Raw genomic sequence first — 20434 nt, forward strand, 5'->3', positions numbered from 1 at the left:
GTGAGGGCAACACAAGCTTCGCTTAAAAAGGACAGCAGCTTCGAGACGAGCTGAAGCGCCCAATTACATCATTCTCATGTCCTCAGCTCGAACAGTGTCGTTCACTGGTTCGACCACTGGGCAACCATCAAACATGATAATGGTCACCTGACTCGTGAAACATACTGTGCTTTGAGCCATACCACCCAGGCCTTGCACGATGTCGCCATATACTGTTTGAAAGGACCTCATTTCTGTTATGTTGCCTTGAGAAAATTTCAAACCGATAGCCTGGAGGATCTGCTTGTGAAATACCGGAAGTTGCAAGGGGCCGACCACCATGTGTCCATCAGCCAAATATGAGTGAGAGACAAAGCTGTGTTTGGAAATAGTTCATGATTTCCCTGAACTGGACATGCTGCCAGCATCAAGTGTGTCAAAGGTAGATCATTATTCATTGCAGAATCAATTTCGTGTACCAGTGACAGATTCTGGCACTGAGACAAAAGCTCCTAGGCTGCCAGCGGTAACTTATGTTGCTGGCCAATGCGCCCGTGCTGCTTTGAAAGCTAGCATGCACATCGTATAGTGAAAACCTTGTTCAGCAAGATGTAGACTTAGATAATGCAGAAAATGTCTAGACGCGGGCTTAAGTTCACACGAACCGCTGTTGTATCTAGGTGGCTTTGCCCAACGATATTAGAATGTTTCATGGAAATTGTACTGGAGAGGCTCAGGGCCTCAGGACCTTCCACAGTTCTTCAGCCTTCCGAGGCCGAAGCATGCACTTGTGGGCCTTGTATCTTCAGTCCTTGGAAATACTGAAGACCTAGATATGTTTGATTTTAGTCACTCAACAGAGGAGGAGATGGCGCTTGTCCTAAGTGCTGCTGCGAATACACTGTTGAACAATTTGTCAGGCTGAGAAAATGACAAATTTTCTTATGCCAAGAACAAATAAAAACTAAAATCTTGAGAGCTTGAATATATTGTCACGAAAAGACAATGGAAGATGTACCCGGCGTTAGCGAGGCAGACAGTTGTACAAGATGGCGTACAATAACTCAAGCCGGCGTCCTCAACTTCTGCTGCCTCTCCTTCAGTGCCCGCCTCTTGCCGAGCGCGCGTTCCAGTCCCAACTTCTTTCTCTGCGCTGGCTCGTGACACCTAGCGGCATTATTCCCCCGCCAAAAGAAAGGCATTGACCCGATGCTTACTAAACTAGAAAGTAGAAGTGTGGAAGTCGTATGAGATCGGATTGGCGCCGCCTTAACGCGCGAAATATGGCTTGAGGCGAGTAACATGCACTATCTCCAAGTGGTGCTGTCCACGCCGAGGCGACGCGGCACCGTCGGGAATGACCTCATAGTTCACTTCACTAACGCGGCGTATCACTTTGTAGGGTCCAAAGTATCCAGTAAGGAGCTTCTCAGACAACCTCTGGCGACGGACTGGAGTCCACACCCAGACTTGGTCACCTGGCTGGTACTCGACTTGCCGATGTCGAAGGTTGTAGCGTCGTGTGTCTGTACTCTGCTGCTTCGTGATGTGTATGCGCGCGAGTCGACGAGCTTCCTCTGCGTGTTGAGTAAGTTGCTCAGCGTCGGAAGTAATTGATGCGTCGGTGTCGTGAGGGAGCATAGCGTCTAGCGTGGTCTGGACCTCGCGCCCGTAGACAAGACGGAACGGTGGGAATCGTGTGGTTTCTTGAATTGCGGTGTTGTACGCAAATGTAACCTACGGCAGGACTTGATACCATGTTTTATGCTGGACGTCCACATACATAGACAGCATGTGAGCAATGGTTTTGTTTAGCGTCAGTCCGTTGGTCTACGGATGATAGGCAGTCGCCTTGCGATGCTGCGTACAGCTCAGCTAGAGTATGTCCTCTATGAGTTCGGCTATAAAGGCAGTGCCTCTGTCGGTGATGACGTGATGGGGCACCATGTCTGAGGACTATGTGATCGATAAAGAACTGGGCAATTTCGTAGGCCATGGCACGTTGTACAGCTTTCGTATCGGCGTAGTGTGTTAGATAGTCCGTGGCGACTATTATCCACTTGTTTCCGCTGGCTGACAAGGGAAAGGGTCCCAGAAGGCTCCTGCCGATTTGGTCAAACGGCGCGATAGGTGGTGCGATGGGTTGAAGTAACCCCCCGGGCTTCAAAGACGGCGATTTCTTGCGCTGATACTCACGGCAGCTTTGAACGTAACGCTTCACCGTGGTAGAAAGTCTGGGCCAGTAGTACGTCTGGCGCACTCTTGCAAGAGTGCGTGAAAATCGCAAGTGTCCAGACGTAGGTTCATCATGGCAGGCTAGGAGAATGTCATCACGGAGGGCGGCAGGTGCGAGCAATAGATACTCTTTGTCGCTGGCACTCGAGTTTCTCTTGTAGAGGACACCCTTTCTTCGGAGGCAGAAGGTCGAGAGACTGCGAGAAAGTGTCGTGGGATTGTAGCATTCTTGCCTTCTAGGTGATCGATGAGAGGGCGTATTTCAGCGTCCTCGCGCTGCCGTATGATCAAGTCAGATGCGATGAGGGCCCCAGGGAATGCGCCGTCTACGTCCATGTCCTTATCGCAAGTTTTGACGGGAGCGCGCGACAACGCGTCCGCATCTTCGTGTTTGCGGCCCGATTTGTAGACGATGGTAACATTGAACTCCTGCAGACGGAGACGCCATCGAGCAAGTCGCCCGGACGGGTCTCGTAAGTTGACTAACCAACACAGGGAATGGTGGTCTGTCACCACCTTGAAAGGGCAACCATGAGGCCGAAATTTCATTTTGGCCCACACAACCGCTAGACACTCTTTCTCGGAGGTGGAGTAGTTGGTTTCGGCGCGTGAAAGGGTGCGATTGGCGTAAGCGATCACTCGCTCGACGCCTTCCTGGTGTTGAACGAGAACAGCGCCAAGACCGATGTTGCTTGCATCGGTATGCACCTCGGTGTCAGCGTCCTCGTCAAAGTGAGCGAGGACGGGTGATTCCTGCAGGCGTTGCCGTAACTCGATGAAAGCTGCGTCCTGTTCATCCGTCCAAACAAAGGGTGTGTCTTCGCACGTGAGGCGTATGAGTGGTTCGGCGATGCGCGAGAAATTAGCGATGAAGCGACCATAGTACGCACAAAGACCGAGAAAGCGGTGTACTGCTTTCTTGTCACGAGGAGTCGGAAAAGCAGCAACAGCAGGTGTTTTGTCTGGGTGAGGCTGGACGCCGCCGGCGTTTCACGACATGCCCGAGAAACTTCAGCTCTTCGTAACCCAAGTGACACTTTTCGGGCTTTAGTGTGAGATTATCGAAGCGGAGCGCCGCAAGTACCGCCTCTAAACGCTTTAGATGTTCTTCGAAGATCGCCGCAAACACGACGTCATCTAAGTATACTAAACAGCTGTGCCACTTCAGACCCGTCAGAACAGTGTCCATCATTCGCTGGAATGTGGCCGGTGCAGAACACAGGCTGAATGGAAGTACTTTAAATTCGTACAGTCCATCCGGGGTAACAAAGGCAGTTTTTTCGCGATCTCGTTCGTCAACTTCGATTTGCCAATATCCGCTCTTCAGATCCATGAATGAAAAATATCTGGTTTGCCACAGTCGATCTAACGAATCATCGATCCGTGGAAGCGGATAAACGTCTTTTTTTGTGACGTTATTCAACTTTCTATAGTCAACGCAGAACCTAAGCGTTCCGTCTTTCTTTTTGGCGAGGACCACCGGCGACGACCAAGGGCTTTGGGAGCGTTGTATGACGTCATCGTTAAGCATTTCTTTCACTTCTGCATTAATCACGTTGCGCTCTTTCGCCGATACGCGATAAGGCACTTGTCGTATGGGACTAGAGTCGTCATACGTGATTATTCGATGTCTTGTGATGGGCGTCTGGCGTACCTTAGAATATGCGAAGCACTCGTTGAACCGAAGGAGCAACTCGGGCAGCGCTTTCTGCTTTTCCTCCATAAGGTCTGAATTGATGTCGATATTGCTGAGTGTCTGAGCTGGGTTCTCCTTCGTCATAGACGCAAAGCATTCAGCAATGTCGGCAATGGGCTCAGAGAAAGCGATAGTAGGACGACGAAATAGGTGCCGATGTTCCTGGTTGAAATTCTTCACGAGGAGCGCCGAAAGTCCACCTCGAAGCATAATTAGACCGCGGGCTGCAGATAGACCATGAGTCAGCATAAGAGAGGAATTGCCCTCTGCAACAGCTTCGCCGTCACGCAGTAGCATACGACCATACCAGGACACTTGCGCCTGGTGGTACAGTTACACTGTCGGCGTAAACGCGAAGCGCGTTACGTCAGCAATTGTCGCGGCTGTTCGCTGCTCTTTCTGTTGAAAAAGTCACTGTGCGCTCCCGGAAGTCTATAATGGCACCATACTCTCGCAGAAGTCGACGCCCAAGATGACGTCCCGAGAACAATCGCGGAGTATTAGGCAGCTGGCTGGAAACGTGGACCCACGAATTTGTACTCTGACCGTGCACATGCCCAACGGCGTTACGATATGCCCGCCAGCAGTACGAATTTGCGTTCCAGACCAAGGCGTGATAACTTTTCTAAGTTACGTCGCTAGTTTTCAGCAGTTAGAGTAGTCGGCCCCCGTGTCTAATAAAGCGCTAACGTGGCGGCCGTCGAGCACAACAGGTATGTCTAGCGAGAGTCTGTCGCTGAGTTCGGCTGCTGTCGTCGTTGAATCGTGCGTAATAGCCCGTGCTCGCGTCGGTGGGAGGTCTTCGGAAGGGCGATTATCAGAGGCTTCGCCCCCGAAGGTTGCTATTCTTAGTTTTCCCGGCGAGAGCTTGGCGATCGTTTCTGCGCTGCCATTGGAGGGCGTCTAGGAACTGGGAAGAACGCCTAGGGGACGGCGAGCGCGACTGCCGCCGCGGGAACGGTGGCATACTCTGCTGGTTCAGGTATTCTTCAATCGCCCTAGGCCTTTCGCTATATCTGGGCCTTGGTGAATCCGCGGCAAAGCTCTGCAGTCCAAGGCGGCGGAATAGGCATTCGCGGTATACGTGACCGGCTTCTCCACAGTGATAGCACACAGGCCTTCTGTCCGGGCTACGCCAGACGTCAGATTTCCTTTCGAGCGGGCGCCGGTACTCCATACGTTCGATCGGTTGCACCGATGGGAGCGGCGGGACGTATGACGCGGCGTAAGACGTGGCGGGGTCAAAATGGGTCGGAGTGGGGACAGGGATTCGCCTCAAAACTTCCGCATATGACGGCCGCTGATACTGTGCTGTCACAGGCAACGCATTGCTGCTTGAAACGGGACCTTTGATCGCTTGCTGCACTTTATTCCTCACAAGGGCAGAAATGGAATCTAGCGTGGGCTGAGGCGGGAAGGTGAGCCGTTGAAGCTCGTCACGCACCACAGAGCGATAAGGTCTCGGAGAACGTCCACGTTTCCAAAGGCAATCGCGTCCGTCAGTGAAGCAGCGTTCGCGTGCCTGTCATACGGAGCTGAGCGTTGTACCGAAGATGAAGTTGCGTTCAATTGCCTTTCATAAAGAGCTGAGCGCTCGTGTAACATCTTTTTTATCGTGGTGGCTTCGGTTAAGAATTCAGCCGTGGTTTTCGGTGGGCTTTGAACAAGGCCAGCAAATAGCTGTTCCTTAGCTCCCCGCATTAGATGGCGCAGCTTCTTTTCCTCGGACATGGTTGGGTCCACCCGACGGAAGAGGAGCGTCATATCCTCGACGTACGACGTCACGCTCTCATTCGGCAGATGAATGCGGGATTGGAGCGCCCGTTCGGCTCGTTCGCGGCAACCAGCATTCGTGTAGGTCTCCAGCAAGGCATGACGGAATCGAGCCACGACTTGATGAGCCCTTCTCGGTTCTCGTACCAAGTGCGGGCACCGTCCTCCAAGCTGAAGTAGACGTTCCTTAACTTCGCCGCGTTGCTCCATTCGTTTATCTCGGCAACGCGCTAAAACTGGACTAACCAGTCTTCTACATCGTCGAAGATATCCCCGTGGAACACTTTCGGCACTTGGAGATTTTGCAGCAAATACTGAGTTACCGTTGTGGCCGTACTATGCCTAATGGTCGGTAGTGACGTCGACGTTCCTTCCATACCGGCGTGGGGGGGGGGCGTCGATGTTGTTGCGGAGAGATGATCAAGCTCCAGAGGCGATCCTCATATTCTCCTGCTCGCCCGGTGAACAGGTGTGTTCACTAGTAGAGGACTGGTACTCCTGCTACCAGGAGGGGTTTGTGGCATCGGATGAACCGTACCCAGCAGCTCCACCAGTTTTGTCACGAAAAGACAATGACAGATGTACCCGGCGTCGGCGAGGCAGACAGTTGTACAAGATAGCGTGCAATAACTCAAGCAGGCGTGCTCAACTTTTACTTCTCCTTCAGCGCCCGCCTCTAAAAAAAATTTAAATTATGGGGTTTTACGTGCAAAAACCACTTTAGGATTATGACCCAGTGACAACACCAGGTCCCAGGGATATCCGAATCATATCCGCATATCCCAGCTCATTTGCGTACTTCCGCAGGATGTCCGTGGGAAGTCCTCCTTTTAGATGTCCTGACACGTTATCCCCTGGATATCCCGCTCGGGTTATAATGCGAACACTTAATTGATATGCATTCTTACCGTAATTTCGTGCAAAGCTTTGTCAGACCTGCTCTCGCAGTAGCTTCCTTTACCTGGATATATGTTCACTTTTAATATCAGGGGCCTTTTACAGGGATGCATGTCTCTCAAATAACCTGCCCAATATATTTTCGCCTCGTCAGGTATATAATAAACACTGCGGCCTTGAGGGGAATGTTCTAGTCGTTTCTTTGCTTTCCGATCAATCTGGCATCTAAATACGACCTCATGTTCAGCATGTGTGCAACACATTCTATTTATAGGTTCTTCCTCGAAGTTTGAAGTTTGCCGCGCTCAGATGTCGGCAGTTGATAATAAATAAAAATAAAAATCAAATTGAAAAATACTTGGACACAAATTTAAAAACAAATGCGTTTTGTCATTTATGTCGACGTTAAAACAAATTATAACTGCTGTATATATGAAGCATTTGACGTGCTGCGGTCCTGCCGTGTGCCGCTTTGTTCCTTTCGGCAGCGCGGGCTGCGTGTGTTTCGGCGTGTTCGGCCATGGTTCGGCTTTTGGCGGGCTTTTAGCTTGCCTGCGTTGTCTACGCGCGCCGCGATTGCAACACGCGTTGAAGCGAACGGCGCTGGCGTGGCCATGAGCACGTCCAAAGGTAAGTAATTTTTCACATCTTGTTCATACGCCTCCTTTGCACGCAGGACCTAAGGTGGCCATGGAGCCGTTATTTAGTCTTAGTCCTGTATGGCGTGTTGTATTCGTCCCAAAGGAGCATGACTGTATGCATGTGTTGTTTAGCTGCATAAGATCACCGCGGCACCGCGACTCGCTATGCATGGCGTTTCTTTGTAGAGTTCCCGCGCAAACTCAACTGCGGCGGAGAACGCTGGGCGGAAGCCAAGATAGCCAATTATATTGACGCGCGGCAAGTGCTTGAATTTGTTATGTCCGTACGGTTGCATGGAACTGTGGCGCCAGATATGAAAGTGTAGAATCGTAAACTTTGTGCCGAGCACAATTAGGATAAATGCCGCTCGCTTGCTGCGCTGCAAAATTGTGTACAATTTGCCAATTTTTCGAGCGCTTAAAATAAACTGGACCAGTACAGATGACTTTTTTTGCAAACACTTCCTGGTGAATCTCAGCTTGCATGACATACCAATTCGGACAGTGAAAGCTTTCACTTTTTGAAAACCGATTTTTTAATACATTTTTCTGGTTTGAAAGCCACTTCCTTTTCAAGTGCATCCTTGATTGATACGCAGGACACGACACGGGTCAGTCTGGACGTTCATTTCGGCGTCGCGTTAGAGGCGCTGTAGATGCCAGCCTCGAAGCTGCGTCATCGCAGCTGTTGTGCACGAGCTTGCAGGTGCCGTGCGAAGCAGAAATTGATTCAGACTATTCAGACGGAGAACCTGAGTTATGTGATTCTTTATCAGACCTTTTGCCGTCCTCAGCGCATGTTTCAGTGGCGTGCACGCCCCAGCATGAACTCGATGCATGTTTATCGCCTGGTGCTCTTCAACGCTCTCGTGTGCTGCCGCCGGTGATGGTTGAGTGTAGTGTAAGCGACAGGAAAACAGGGTGCCTTAAAGACCGTTTGAAGTCTTGGGCAGTTAAATTCAATGTTTCACACCGCTGTCTCACAGCGCTTCTGAAAGACCTCCGAAATTCATCTCCAGCTGTACTTACTGAACTGCCAAGGTCTGCTGTGTCGTTGCTAGGAACGCCCAGGCGAATTGAAGGAATAGTCAGTATCGGAAACGGACAGTACTACCATTTTGGTCTCGTGGGTGGCCTACAACATGCTTTGAGGGAAACGTGCACCATACCTCAACTTCTAGAACTCATTGTTAACATAGATTGCTTGCCTCTGACTAAGAGCACCAAGGCGCAGTTTTGGCCCATACTGTGTCAGTTGAAGAACGTTGAAAGTAGTGAGCCTTTTCCCATTGGTGTGTACTTTGGGCACAGCAAACCTGCAAGTAGCAATGAGTTCTTGAAGGAGTTTGTTTCAGAACTCAGTGAAGCACAAGAAGGAGGGGTATTTTTTAGGGGAAGAGTCATCGAAGTACAAATCCTTGCTGTAGTTTGTGATGCCCCTGCCCGTGCATTTGTGCTGTCAGTAAAAGGACACAGTGGATACAGCAGCTGTACAAAGTGTGTAACAGAGGGCAGGTTTGTTAATGGCCGAATGTGCTTCCCAGAACTGAATGCGGCCCCTAGAACAGATGTCAGCTTTAGGGAGCACACTGATGAGGACCACCATATTGGCACATCAATTCTTGAGAACCTCTCATTTGACTTAGTTAAACAGGTTCCTCTTGACTACATGCACTTGGTGTGCATAGGAGTTATGCATAAGCTGCTGCGGCTTTGGTTTCAAGGTCAACATTCATTCAGAATGGCCGCTCAAGTAAAAGATGAGATTTCTAGAGGAATTGAAAAGCTTGCAGCTTGTATCCCATGTGAGTTTAACCGCAGACCAAGGCCATTGAGTGAGCTAGACAGGTGGAAGGCAACAGAGTTTCGACTCCTTTTGCTTTACCTGGGGCCTGTAACTTTTTATCACCTTGTACGAAGTGATTTGCATGGGAACTTCATGGTTTTACATTGTGCAATTACAATCCTAGCTTCCCCTAGATTGTGTGTACAGTTTGTAGACTATGGTGAACAGTTGCTTCAGCACTTTGTGACCACCTTTAAGGGCATATACGGGATAGACTTTGTGTCTCATAATGTCCACGGTCTTATACACCTCGCAGAAGATGTTAGAAACTTGGGGCATCTAGACAGTTGGAGTGCCTTCCCGTTTGAGAATTTCATGAAGAAATTAAAGAGGCTTCACCGTAAGCCCGGAAAGGCACTAGAGCAGCTCTGCAGGAGAGTTAGTGAGGAGAGGGCTGCATCTACCAGTGCACAGGCTAGAAGGAAGCAGGCAGAGCCAACATTGCTTTTCCCTCATGATGACTGTCCTTTAACAGATCATTTGGAGGGCCAACAGTACCGTAAACTTGTAACACACCAATGTTTCACTTTGACTGTGGCATGCCCTAACAACACGTGCCTCCTTTTGGATGGAACAGTGATTGATGTTGTGAACATTGTGGTGGAATATCATTCTAGAGATGTGCTTCTTGTTGGTCATAAGTATTCTGTTAAACGTGACCTTTATGATTACCCTTGCTTGTCATCACTTCTCTTCTTTGTCTCTAACCCCTCTCCTCTTCATGTGTGGCCATTTTCTGAAGTATTGTGCAAGTGTGTGAAGCTTCCATTTGGCAATGGTTTTGCCATTTTTCCTCTTTTACATGTTCAATAATGTTGCCTTGGTGTTTCACTTAGAATTGTTTGCTTTTCTGGATATGCCTCTTTTTGGGAGATAAGTCAGCGAAGTCATGTTCAGTAATACTGGCAAATCTCTCCTGGCAGTGAAGCTTATAAATAGGGTTTAGACTTTCCTCTTTCTATGATAATTGTGGTTTTTATTCCACAGCACCTTGTTTCTTTTTCGACAAATATTATTTTCTAGGGATGCCTTGCTGTTCTTTTCCCAGTGATATGTGTTATTCTAACAGATACTTGGAGTATATCCCGGTATATATGTGAGCCTGTACAGTTGCTATACCAATAATTAATGTACATATGGTTGTCTCACTCTAAACTATGCTTGTAAAAGGATTAGCTATTTTCATTAAAAAAGAAGGGAACTGAAACTAAATGATTGGGTTGCTGGACTGCAATTACAGTTTAAAAATACAGTGGTTGTATTATGAGTTTGGTTGCACGGACTTGACCAAGTGGGCAGGGAATGATGTGTGAAGTCAGCAAAGGCTATGTGAATGTTGGTAGTGTCATGTGGCAACCATAACCAGTAGTTCTTCCCTTTTGCCTAAGCGAGGCTCTGTTTCTTGTTCTAGTTAAATATACCACCGCACAATTTATTATTTTTTTTGCAGTTGCTTGTATGTTGAATTTTCACACCCTGTTCCATATTGCATTCATTCCATTGGTTCAGAAAGGTGACAGTCTTTTCATGTGAATGACTACTATCAGACTACTATGCATCTTTAATTATCAGTGTAATTTCTTCCGCTTACCACTGAGCGCATATCATTTGTAAAGAGGTGAATCATGAGTTTCGCTAATGTTTATTATTTTCTTCAAAGATGGAGATTTTGCCATTGTCAAGTTTCCTGACGAAGGAGATGCTGTTGCTGTAGTACGACGCAGCTGGATACGTGGTGGAATGTGTATGTGGCCACAAAAGGCTAAAAATGTGCAAGAGATGGTGAGAAGCTGCCCTGAGCCAGGTTCAGGATGGATTCAAACCACATGTGTGGTTCTTGGTATGTATGGTAAGTTGTGCATTTTTATTAAGGAAATTTGTACCAGTTTGTTCAGCACTTTAAGGTTTGCTTTTTTTATAGATAATTATGTTTTTTTTCTAGATAATTATAAAGAAGCAAGAAATAAGCTCTCCAAAGCAGAGCTCACGTCAAACTTGGATACAGACCCTGACGAGCCAAGGAGGAGGAAGAAAAAGCGGCAGTTCGATAGCAGCTCAGATGAGTCTGTTGAGCCATACAGTCTTCCAACTCCACCAACACCTCCCAGAATGCCTTTTGCAGCCTGTGAACTGCTAAGTGGTAAGGATCTGCAATTTCAGTGCAGCTAAGGCAATTAAAAGAATGTAAAAATAGCTGTTCAACTAAGCTGAACCAAGGTTTTAGAAAGGACATGTTCTAGGTGACGGCAACCTACTGAAAATTGTTGAGAGGGAGATGTGTATCTAGTATTGCAAAGTTAATTAATCAGGATGAATTAAATTTCCCATTTTTGGTTTCATAAATACAAAGTTGGGGATCACATTAAAAGCGTTGCGTTGAAATATTTTTAACAAGGTTCCCATTACTCGTCTGTTTGCAGCATACAAAAACAGCTGCTTGACAGTGGCATTGGCAGCTGCAGTGCATTTTGTGGACATTTTTTTCAGGTCAGAAAAGACATGCTTCAATGGTATTGGGTTGGAAACAGCCTAAATTGCTGTTTCTCAGTGTGATCTACATTTTTTGACTTTTTATTCCTGAACCCTGTAATTAAAGTAAATTTTTTAATCAACCACTTTTTCAAAAGCGGAGATATTGTAGACAAGGTCACTACTCAACATTGCTGAGTTGGGTTGTTGCCTAGGACATTCCGTCTAAAGCCTTGGCATTCTAAACCATAAGCATGTGGACTGTGTCATGGGGAAATTGTGAAGAAGGGGGTGAAAGAAAGAGGAGATAAATGGGCACCCTAGTGGATGGCTGCCATGAAGTTTCAACCGTCTGTGGTTGTTTAATGTGCACTGACAATGCACAGTACACAGGGACGGGTAGCTGAGAGCCAGATCCATGAGCCACTGCAGCATGCAAAGTTTGTTTCATTTCATGGATAATAAATTCAGGGTCCAAATTTGAACTCCTGTTTTAATTTATGCAATATTTACTTGCGCAGATTCACAAGAGGAGTCTCTTCCTTGCAGTGCCGGTGCCTCGACAGCTATGTGGGTGTGTTCTTTTGCCACTCTGTCTTTTCATTTCATATTCACCTGTGGGCAACTGTGTGCTCAGTATATGTGATTTAAAGGATGCTTGGCTAGATACACTGAGGCCTGCAAATTCACCTGTATGCGAACAAATCTGCTATATAATATTACATTGCCTTAGTACCACTCTAGCGAAACACTTCATTCGCTTTGATTTGCATCTGGGGTCATTCAAATGCAAATTGTACTGAAATGCTGTAAGGTCGTTCATTGGAAGTTTTACTTCATGGCCTAATACTTTAACCACTCAACATTGAGCAAGGGTTTTGAATGAACTATTTTGGTAATATACTCACTGCTAACAAGTCATGTTCAAAAGCGTAGTACTTTGTTGCAACCAAAGCCACTACAAGAAAAACATTGGTATTTGCAGAAAAATGTTTTTTCCCTAAAGAATATGTGAGCTTCAAGAATGCAAATCTTACGTTATTATAAGGCCAGTCCTTAATGCAACCAATATATAATACTTTGGCAGTCTGGAACCATTACTTGCATGACGCCAGGCTTATTGAAAGCAGACAAAACAAGTTTCTTTCATGCATCGTTGATATGCTAGCAACTTTTCATCTTTCACTTTTGTCTTTAAATGCAACTTGTTTAGGAGCACCATCGCATCAGTCATTAGGGCAGCAGCAGTGTAATACTTAGGTCATCAGAGTTTATGACTATCTTGTTTCTGGCATTTCATTCTCAATCAGAGGTTACAATAACCTGCATAGGATTGACCAGAATTTGCTTGGAGCCCCACTACGGTGGCTCAGTGGTTACGGCACTCGACTACTGAGCCGTAGTAGCCGGGTTCGATCCCGACCGTGGCGGCCGCATTTTGATAGAGGCGAAACGCAAGGTGTCGGTGTACTGTGTGATGTCAGTGCACGTTAAAGAACTCCAGGTGGTCGAAATTTCCGGAGCCCTCCACTATGGCGTCTCTCATGGCCTGAGTTGCTTTGGGACGTTAAACCCCATAAACCAAAACATAAACCAACCAGAATTTGCTTGCATTGAGCCTTAAAACAGTTAACCATGCACATTTATTCTTGCCATAATTTTCTCACAGCCATTAAATGTATTTTCTCACATTGTTGCTACATGATCTCTGACATACCAGATCGTGTTTGTGGTGTGTATATTACTGTGTTATATTCACTATAATGCATCCTCTGATACAACTATTCATTCCGCCTTCTTTTTTTCGACTGCTGCACTGAGCCAAGCTAGGTGCTTTATTTTGCATAAATGAAAACTGCAGCCTAGCCTCACTTTCTTGAAGTATACCAAGTTGACCAACATAGGGCAAATGATCTGACAGCCGTCTGTTTGCAGGTAAAGCAGCCAAAGAAGCAACCTTTAGTGAAAAGAAGAAAGGGCCCACTTACCCAGATTTCAGCAGCTACCGGTAATGACATTGAATTTTCATTTAGTGAACCTTGGTTGCACTGTGTTCGAAGCCTAAATGCCATTAAAACACTGTGCTTTGTTGAAATTAATATTAGTCTGTTCCTGTGCTTTGGTTGGGAGGGTAAGCCATCCTAAGTGCACCTTCTTAGGTCAACATGAACACATTTCTTACGCAACAATCTGCAGGCAGCAAGGCCTCTCGTCACTGCACTGCTCCTGCTGGAACATCGCGCCACAGCAGCCAGAGTAACGAGGTTTGTACTGCTAATTACAACATAGTGCCGTATTTGGCAGTTGCAAAGCCATAGGTATAAATCAGTGGGCTACTACAGCGTGCAACGAAGTACTTTTGATGAATATAGGAGTGTTTAAGAAATAACACACTGAATGCATGTTAGGATTCAATAGACTGCATGTGTTACTCTTTAGGAACTGTGTCATCTTTTTGTAGTTTCTTTAACCTCTGTCTTCAAGTGCATGTGCAAATAGTACTGCAGACAAACGTTCCATTTCACACATGACATATTATCCTAGTTTTTATTGCATGCGTTTTCTGTGCAAGTGAAATTTGCTGTATAGTGTGCTTAAATTTTTAGAACTGATTTTTTAATGCGTTATTGCCATCAGTTCTGTGTAGCTATAAAAAGAAAGTTGCTTTTTTCACTGATTTTCATAGGTGGGCTTATCTTCATTCCACGAGCCGTCTCCTAATGCATTTCTCTCAAAAAGTAACCGGCTCACTACTACTAACATATGGGGAAACGTTCCTAGTCTCTGCGGCTGTTAAGCTTGCTTTGCTTTTGATTCCCAATCCTCTTTTTTTGTACTGCAAAGCCATAAACATTACTAATATTGCTTGTAATGATCTTTACATGTATGTTGAGGTGACTGTGCAGAAGGGTGGTATTGTCTTCCTCTGTTTGTAGGTTGCTAAAGAATCTACGCGAAGGAAGGACATGACACCAGCACCAAAATGTGACCAAAGTTAGTATTGCAAGCTCATTTGATTTGAATGCTAGCATATTAGTTTTGGACTTATTGCGTGTCCAAAGGTGGTATTCTATGGACGTCAATGCAGAGTGCATCACAAGTGCTTGACAGGCATTGCAAGTAGTGTGCACACATATTCAGGATAATTTACCTGTTATTTTGAAGCTTTTTCTTTCTGATATTAATGTGTTGTTGCAATGTCTAGGTGCACTACAGCCAGAGCTTCTAAGACTGCTTCATGGCATACGGTACCGGCAGCTTGAACATTCGTCACAATTGAACTTCCTGACATCCTGGGTGAGATCACGGATGAATAATCTGGACGATGATGTGGATAACATCGAAGTGCCACAAAACATGGACGCATTTTTGGAATTTGATGATTCGCTGAAAGGTTCAGCAGCCATGAAAAAGCAACTGGTAACTACACTTTCCTAGTTACATAACATGATTCTGCATGCCATGTGCAAAAGGCAGTGCCGAGCATTTATGTTTGAGTGGTGCTTGCTTTCAAAAGGTGTCCATGCGAGGTCACATCTGTACAACTCCTCATGCTACTGTCTGTTGAGGGAGTGTTTGAGGAGAGCATCTAACTAGTTGAAAAATATTACTTCGAAAGCTGCTTAGGGAAGCTACTTGGCTTCGTCCTCAGCGCTACTTGTAGCACTTGCTGCATTGCGTCTGTGGCTGGAAGCGGCACATAAAGATTATGGGACGGGCATATAGAGCGCTTGTATTTTGCACTACCTTTGTTGGCTTTGACTTCCTGCATGACCATGCACAGCTGATTTCTTTGATTGGGTGACCCCACCATGTCTGTAGGCTGTACCTTGTGTATCATGCAAACGTTGTTAGGTAGGGAACGCCATCATATATGCTGCCAAGTTGCTCTTGGGATGCTTTGTGCTCATCTGCATGATTTTCAAGTACTAAAGAAGCATAGTAACAGCTATGCATTTAGTAAACACCTGCATAGTACTCTGAAGAAAGCGATGACTGAAGCTGGTAAAAGGAATTTCGCCAAGCCTGGAGGCAAGACCTTGTGCAAGCTACCAAAGCAAAGGCAAGGTGCAGAGAATGCTTTGCCAAGGTTGTCTCATCAATGCGTTTCATTCGCACTTTTGTGCCAACTTTCAAATGCTGTCACATAAATGTGCAGTTGTTAATTGCAGAAACACGAAACTGGTCACAGTCATCAGTTAACCATTGCACCAAATCCCATTACCTCCAAGATATGAACATCAGTACAGAGAACATCGGCACCATTGTTGCAGCTTGTGCAGTTACTTAGTCAAGCTTTGCTGCTTAGCACAGTAATGCAGCTCTTGCTGATTAATGCGATAAACTCCCGACTCCCAATTTTTAATTTTTTTTCCATCCTATCATCTGCAGTTTTAATTTTCCTGAAGGAAGTAGTTGTAAATTAAAAACAAATGACTGGATGACATGAATATGTTCTCTTGGACATCATACCTATTTTAAGAAATGTATTTCTCTAGAAAGCTGTGGCTAGCATGGCATAGCATCAAGCTCTGGCCATTATGTAAGCGCAAGAGCCAAAACCACTTCATATCTGACTAGAGAAATGAAACTGCTTGTGTGGCAAGATATTATATAATAGAAATACTTGGGCAATCGAAATTTACTAAAGGAAGGCTTGGCACATAGATTTGTCAGTGGGTGCTTGGTAGTGTTTTTCTTGCACAGGCTTTTGTCTGTTAACTCCGTTAACTCACTATGATGCACTTTTTTTGCAGAAGACACGATGGAAGAAACTAGGGGGAACTGGCATCATAGATGCTGCAAGGAGGGTCCTGAAGGACCTGCTTTCTGATCACGTGGCTATGCACTACAGTTGGCAGGGAGGAAAAGGCAAGCGCCACTTCAGGGAGACAGCATGCTGCGAAGGGATGCTAGGTATGACCATATACATGTAATAAATTTGTTGATTTGTAAAAGAGTTTGTCACTACTAAGGTGTCATAAATTCAAAATGACTGTACAGCACCACTGTTTTTATGCACACTGCTGGTTGATAGAAAACTGCAAGTTCCATTTGTGAGGAACGGGCGCCTTAAGTTTACAGGACATGCATTATTAAAGGTAACCTTATTTAACATTTATCAAATGCATAGCAAACAAGATATGAAAGCTTTAAGCGGGCCAGAAAGAAGGAATAAGTTGCCTCTGCCCGCATACCATGACGGATAAAAGGAAGACAATGTTAGTGACGCTTCACAAGACACTGCAAAGGTCAAAATTGCATTCTTTGTTTATTCGCTATTACCGGTAGCCAGCTATTTGATAAACCACTGTGAGCTGTTAGCTCGTCTTCCCCGATGCCTGAGGTATCAAATAACTGTGCAGACTGTCATATGATTGTTTCACTCAGTGTCTAAATAAATCTTGTATAGTACGAGAATTTCATGCATATAGTTTAAACCAGTTTTTTCTGCCTTATTTTTCCATGTATCATTGTTAAATGAGGCTAGTACTAATTTCAAAAATGTATTTTCTGTCCTGATGCTACAAATTGGATGATGTGGAAATTATCTATGATTTAGGTAATATCCACAACTAGCAGGTGCTCTCAAGCCATTCGCTATCATTCTGCAGGAAGGGTGTCATGTAACAGTAAATTGAAGCGCGTATTTATTTTTCAGATGTCCTAACAAGCAGAACTACTTGTGATGGAACAGTGGCTGAAATAGAGAAAGTGACAAAGTCATGGTTGCGACACGCAAAAGAAAGAATGGAGCGCAAGACTGTTAAACACCCAGATAATGGCAGGTATGGATACAAATCTAGTGAGCTGGCACCAAAGCTTGTAGGTTCCAGTATCACTGCCTGCTTTTCCTCATTGCCAGTCCATTAATGCTTTAACAAACAACGGAGAATCAGGTGTTATCCTCTGTTTTGTGGGACTCTGTGCCCAAGAGAAAGCAAGCGTAGCAGGAGGCGGCAGAAGGTTAGATGAGCGGATGAAATTAAGAAGTTCGCAGGCATAGGGTGGGTGAAGCTGGCAAAAGACAGGGTTAATGGAGAGACATGGGAGAAGCCTTTGCCCGGCAGTGGGCATAGTCAAGCTGATGGTGATGATGATGTGTCTAGTTTACAGCTAGTAAGGCTCATTCATTGCAGTTGTAGGGGGTGCGTTTATTATGTGTCTTCGGAGACGCGGTGTGGAATCTTGCATCGTGCTCAGGTGTAACGAGCGCCAAGAGAACGGGGCAACTGCGTTGTCTTCAGGCACAGAGTAGTGTCGGCGCAAGCCATTAGCAGAACAGGTGACAGTTGATACACCACACCATCTATTCTTCACCTGACACATAGTGGCACAGGTACAGAGTGACTAATTTGGTGCAAATGTAAAAAAAAATGTCCGGTAGGGTTTAAATCATTGGCAGCATGTCATTGGCCAATGATTGTTCACAAAGGCATGTATACTCATGGTGAAGATTTGTGCCAAATGTGTCTCTTGCTGCTTTCAGGATTGTTATTGGAATGAAAACAATGCAGAAATTCTGATTTAAAACAGGATTACATAATTATCATGTGAAGTCGAAGGTTGTATTTTAAATTTACTTTGCGGAAATCACACCTACATACTTATAGCACTAGCCTCATGGAGATGTTGATGTTAACCTGCAGAACCAATGACGAAGCAGCACTTCCAACTGTCCAGGGAGAAGCAAGCATCATGGAGGAAACGTCCCACAGGCTGCTGGACATAGAAGCGGACAATGACGATTCTGACCTGTAAATTTAGCTCCATTTTCCATGTTGTATGCCATTAGTCATGGACAGTATTTTGCAAACAATCTTGCTTTGCACATTTTCTCGGGTGCCCCACATTGTACTGATTATTTTGTACTTATTGTTTATTTTTATTAAAATGGGGTAAACTGCTTCTTTTGAATTTTTTTGCATAATTGTTTCCTTGTGTTGCAGCGGTGTCTTGTGGTTCCTTACAGACTACCAAGAGCACTGGCAGTGTAAAACTATTTTTTACTGCATAATGTGTGTCCATCCCCTTGTACTTCACCTTAGCCTGTTGTCCTATTAGCGGATCACGTTACGGCTTGTTTCTCAAGTTTTATGGCTGTCCCAAACTAGCAAATGTACCTCACCTGAATACTAAAAGCCTACCAGCTCTTGCAAGTGTTCTGTAAAGCCTTAGTTTTATGCAGGATGCTGATCAAGAATGCAGTGGTAAATACCCTTCTATGGAGACCCTCCAATCAATGGTGTCGACCAGATTTTGGATTATTCCCAATTACCGCCACCAAGCTACTTGCAGTCACCTGCGATTTCATGTGAGCGGATTAATCGCGACATTGTCGGAACTGGTCGATGCCATTGGCTGAAAGGCCTCATTTGAAAGTCCTTTGTCGCTAAGTTCGTAATTATATCTACTATTGTTTTTCATTCAGATCATTCAATTCAGTTTTTATTCAGTTGACGTGTCTTTAGCATTGTATTTTCAATGTTGCCCTTTTCTTGCACATTTCCTGGTAGGCTTTTGCAATACGTCAGCAATGTTATATCTTGGCATATTACAAGCACCAATATAGCTGCCGCATTTTAATATTACGAATGCCGTGAAATTTCCTTCTGTCACAAGGTGTGCACAGATTTTGGTCTGCTTTTGCTAGCCAGAAAAAAGTTCCTGTCTTTCGACCCTCTCTTTACTGTGTGCGCCCCACTCCTAGTCAGATAAATTTTTTGTAGCAGCTAGCCTGATGCTGTTGACATGAAAACAGTGTCTATGCAATGTGTGAAACTAGTCCTTTCCGCTTCTTGTGAACTGTTATTGCATTTATTTACATCACAAGCGAGTCAATCACTGCCAATAAAAAAATGGCCTTTCTGATGTGTGCACAACCTTTGTACCCCTTTTGAATGCCAAAGCTTTACATATTTTCTTAAAATTTTATTTCTGTAAGTTTTTGACATGGTAGTTCTGTTCACAATATTGTTATAAATATGCTGTTTTGAAATCTGTTTGTCTGGAAATATCATTGTGCAGTTTACAAAATGACTGGTTACTCGTAATGAAAGTGCACATGGTATGCACAAGTTATGTGCAGAGCTTTTGATTAGTATACATGTCTGTCATATTGACTGAGAATTTTGTAATTCCTAAAATAAAATTATCTTTGATGTTGAAGCTCTCTGTTCAGCGAGGTATATATACCTCGAAATTTACTGGAACTCTATCAACACTACACTCGTATGAATAGAATTGTGACTGCTACAAAAATTATGTACTCATGTTTGCCACGTTTTGCATGCAACTTTCTTGCATTTCTAGTGACTGAAGCAACCTTCCGACATGGCATATTTGTACCCATTGTTAGAGTTGTGCAGGCAAGGCAACAATATTTCTATTTCCTTTTAACTGCTCACACTGCTTGATCTTCCTGGGTAGCTTTGGGCGCTTTTAATGCATCCAAGCTGCCTGCAAGAACACCTGTTTGTCTACAAGAATCATTTACAACTATGTCCTTGTCGAGTCCTGTAAAAATTCCCTTGGACATCCCATGCCACTCGACAAAAAGGATGAATATGTTCTCTTCAAGTCCCGTAAATATCCTCTAGGACATTTCATATTTTACCAATGTCCTCATTAAGGCCAATGAAAATCCACAGGGATTTCCTGCGGACCTCCGTGGGATACAGAAACTGCGGCCAAAAAGATATGCGAGGGATGTCCGCGGGAGTTTCTTAGCACGTCCTAGGGATATCCGCATATCCTTTCAAGATTTCCCAAGGACATCCTGTGGATGTCATTGTTGTCACTGGGGAGGCACGCCGTAGTGGGGGACTGCGGAAATTTTGACCACCTGGGGTTCTTTAACGTGCACGTGCATCTAAGTACACGGGTGTTTTCGCATTT

General features: G+C 45.3%; 2 protein-coding genes across 2 annotated transcripts; both read left to right on the forward strand.

Annotated features, from left to right (window-relative positions):
• Window positions 1-7074: 7074 nt before the first annotated feature.
• Window positions 7075-19705, forward strand: LOC142580222 (uncharacterized). Its single transcript, XM_075691132.1, has 11 exons — window positions 7075-7210; window positions 10728-10916; window positions 11010-11207; window positions 12058-12110; window positions 13472-13544; window positions 13733-13800; window positions 14473-14530; window positions 14742-14956; window positions 16294-16453; window positions 17199-17325; window positions 18187-19705. Exons 1-11 carry the CDS (start codon window positions 7195-7197, stop codon window positions 18296-18298), a joined length of 1269 nt encoding a protein of 422 aa, XP_075547247.1. The 5' UTR covers window positions 7075-7194; the 3' UTR covers window positions 18299-19705.
• Window positions 8027-10705, forward strand: LOC142580221 (uncharacterized). Its single transcript, XM_075691131.1, has one exon. The coding sequence runs from the start codon at window positions 8108-8110 to the stop codon at window positions 9878-9880; it is 1773 nt and encodes a 590-aa protein (XP_075547246.1). The 5' UTR covers window positions 8027-8107; the 3' UTR covers window positions 9881-10705.
• Window positions 19706-20434: the final 729 nt, after the last annotated feature.

The sequence above is a fragment of the Dermacentor variabilis genome, chromosome 4 (assembly GCF_050947875.1).
Source record: "Dermacentor variabilis isolate Ectoservices chromosome 4, ASM5094787v1, whole genome shotgun sequence".
NCBI classification, from domain to species: domain Eukaryota; kingdom Metazoa; phylum Arthropoda; class Arachnida; order Ixodida; family Ixodidae; genus Dermacentor; species Dermacentor variabilis.

Bases quoted from the DNA above. Each gene is read 5' to 3' on its own strand.
- LOC142580222 (XM_075691132.1), top strand. The intron at 10,917-11,009 runs GTAAGTTGTGCA...TTTTTTTTCTAG, and splicing joins TGTGGTTCTTGGTATGTATG to ATAATTATAAAGAAGCAAGA. The intron at 12,111-13,471 runs GTGTGTTCTTTT...GTCTGTTTGCAG, and splicing joins GTGCCTCGACAGCTATGTGG to GTAAAGCAGCCAAAGAAGCA.
- LOC142580221 (XM_075691131.1), top strand. From the start codon at position 8,108: ATGGTTGAGTGTAGTGTAAGCGACAGGAAAACAGGGTGCCTTAAAGAC.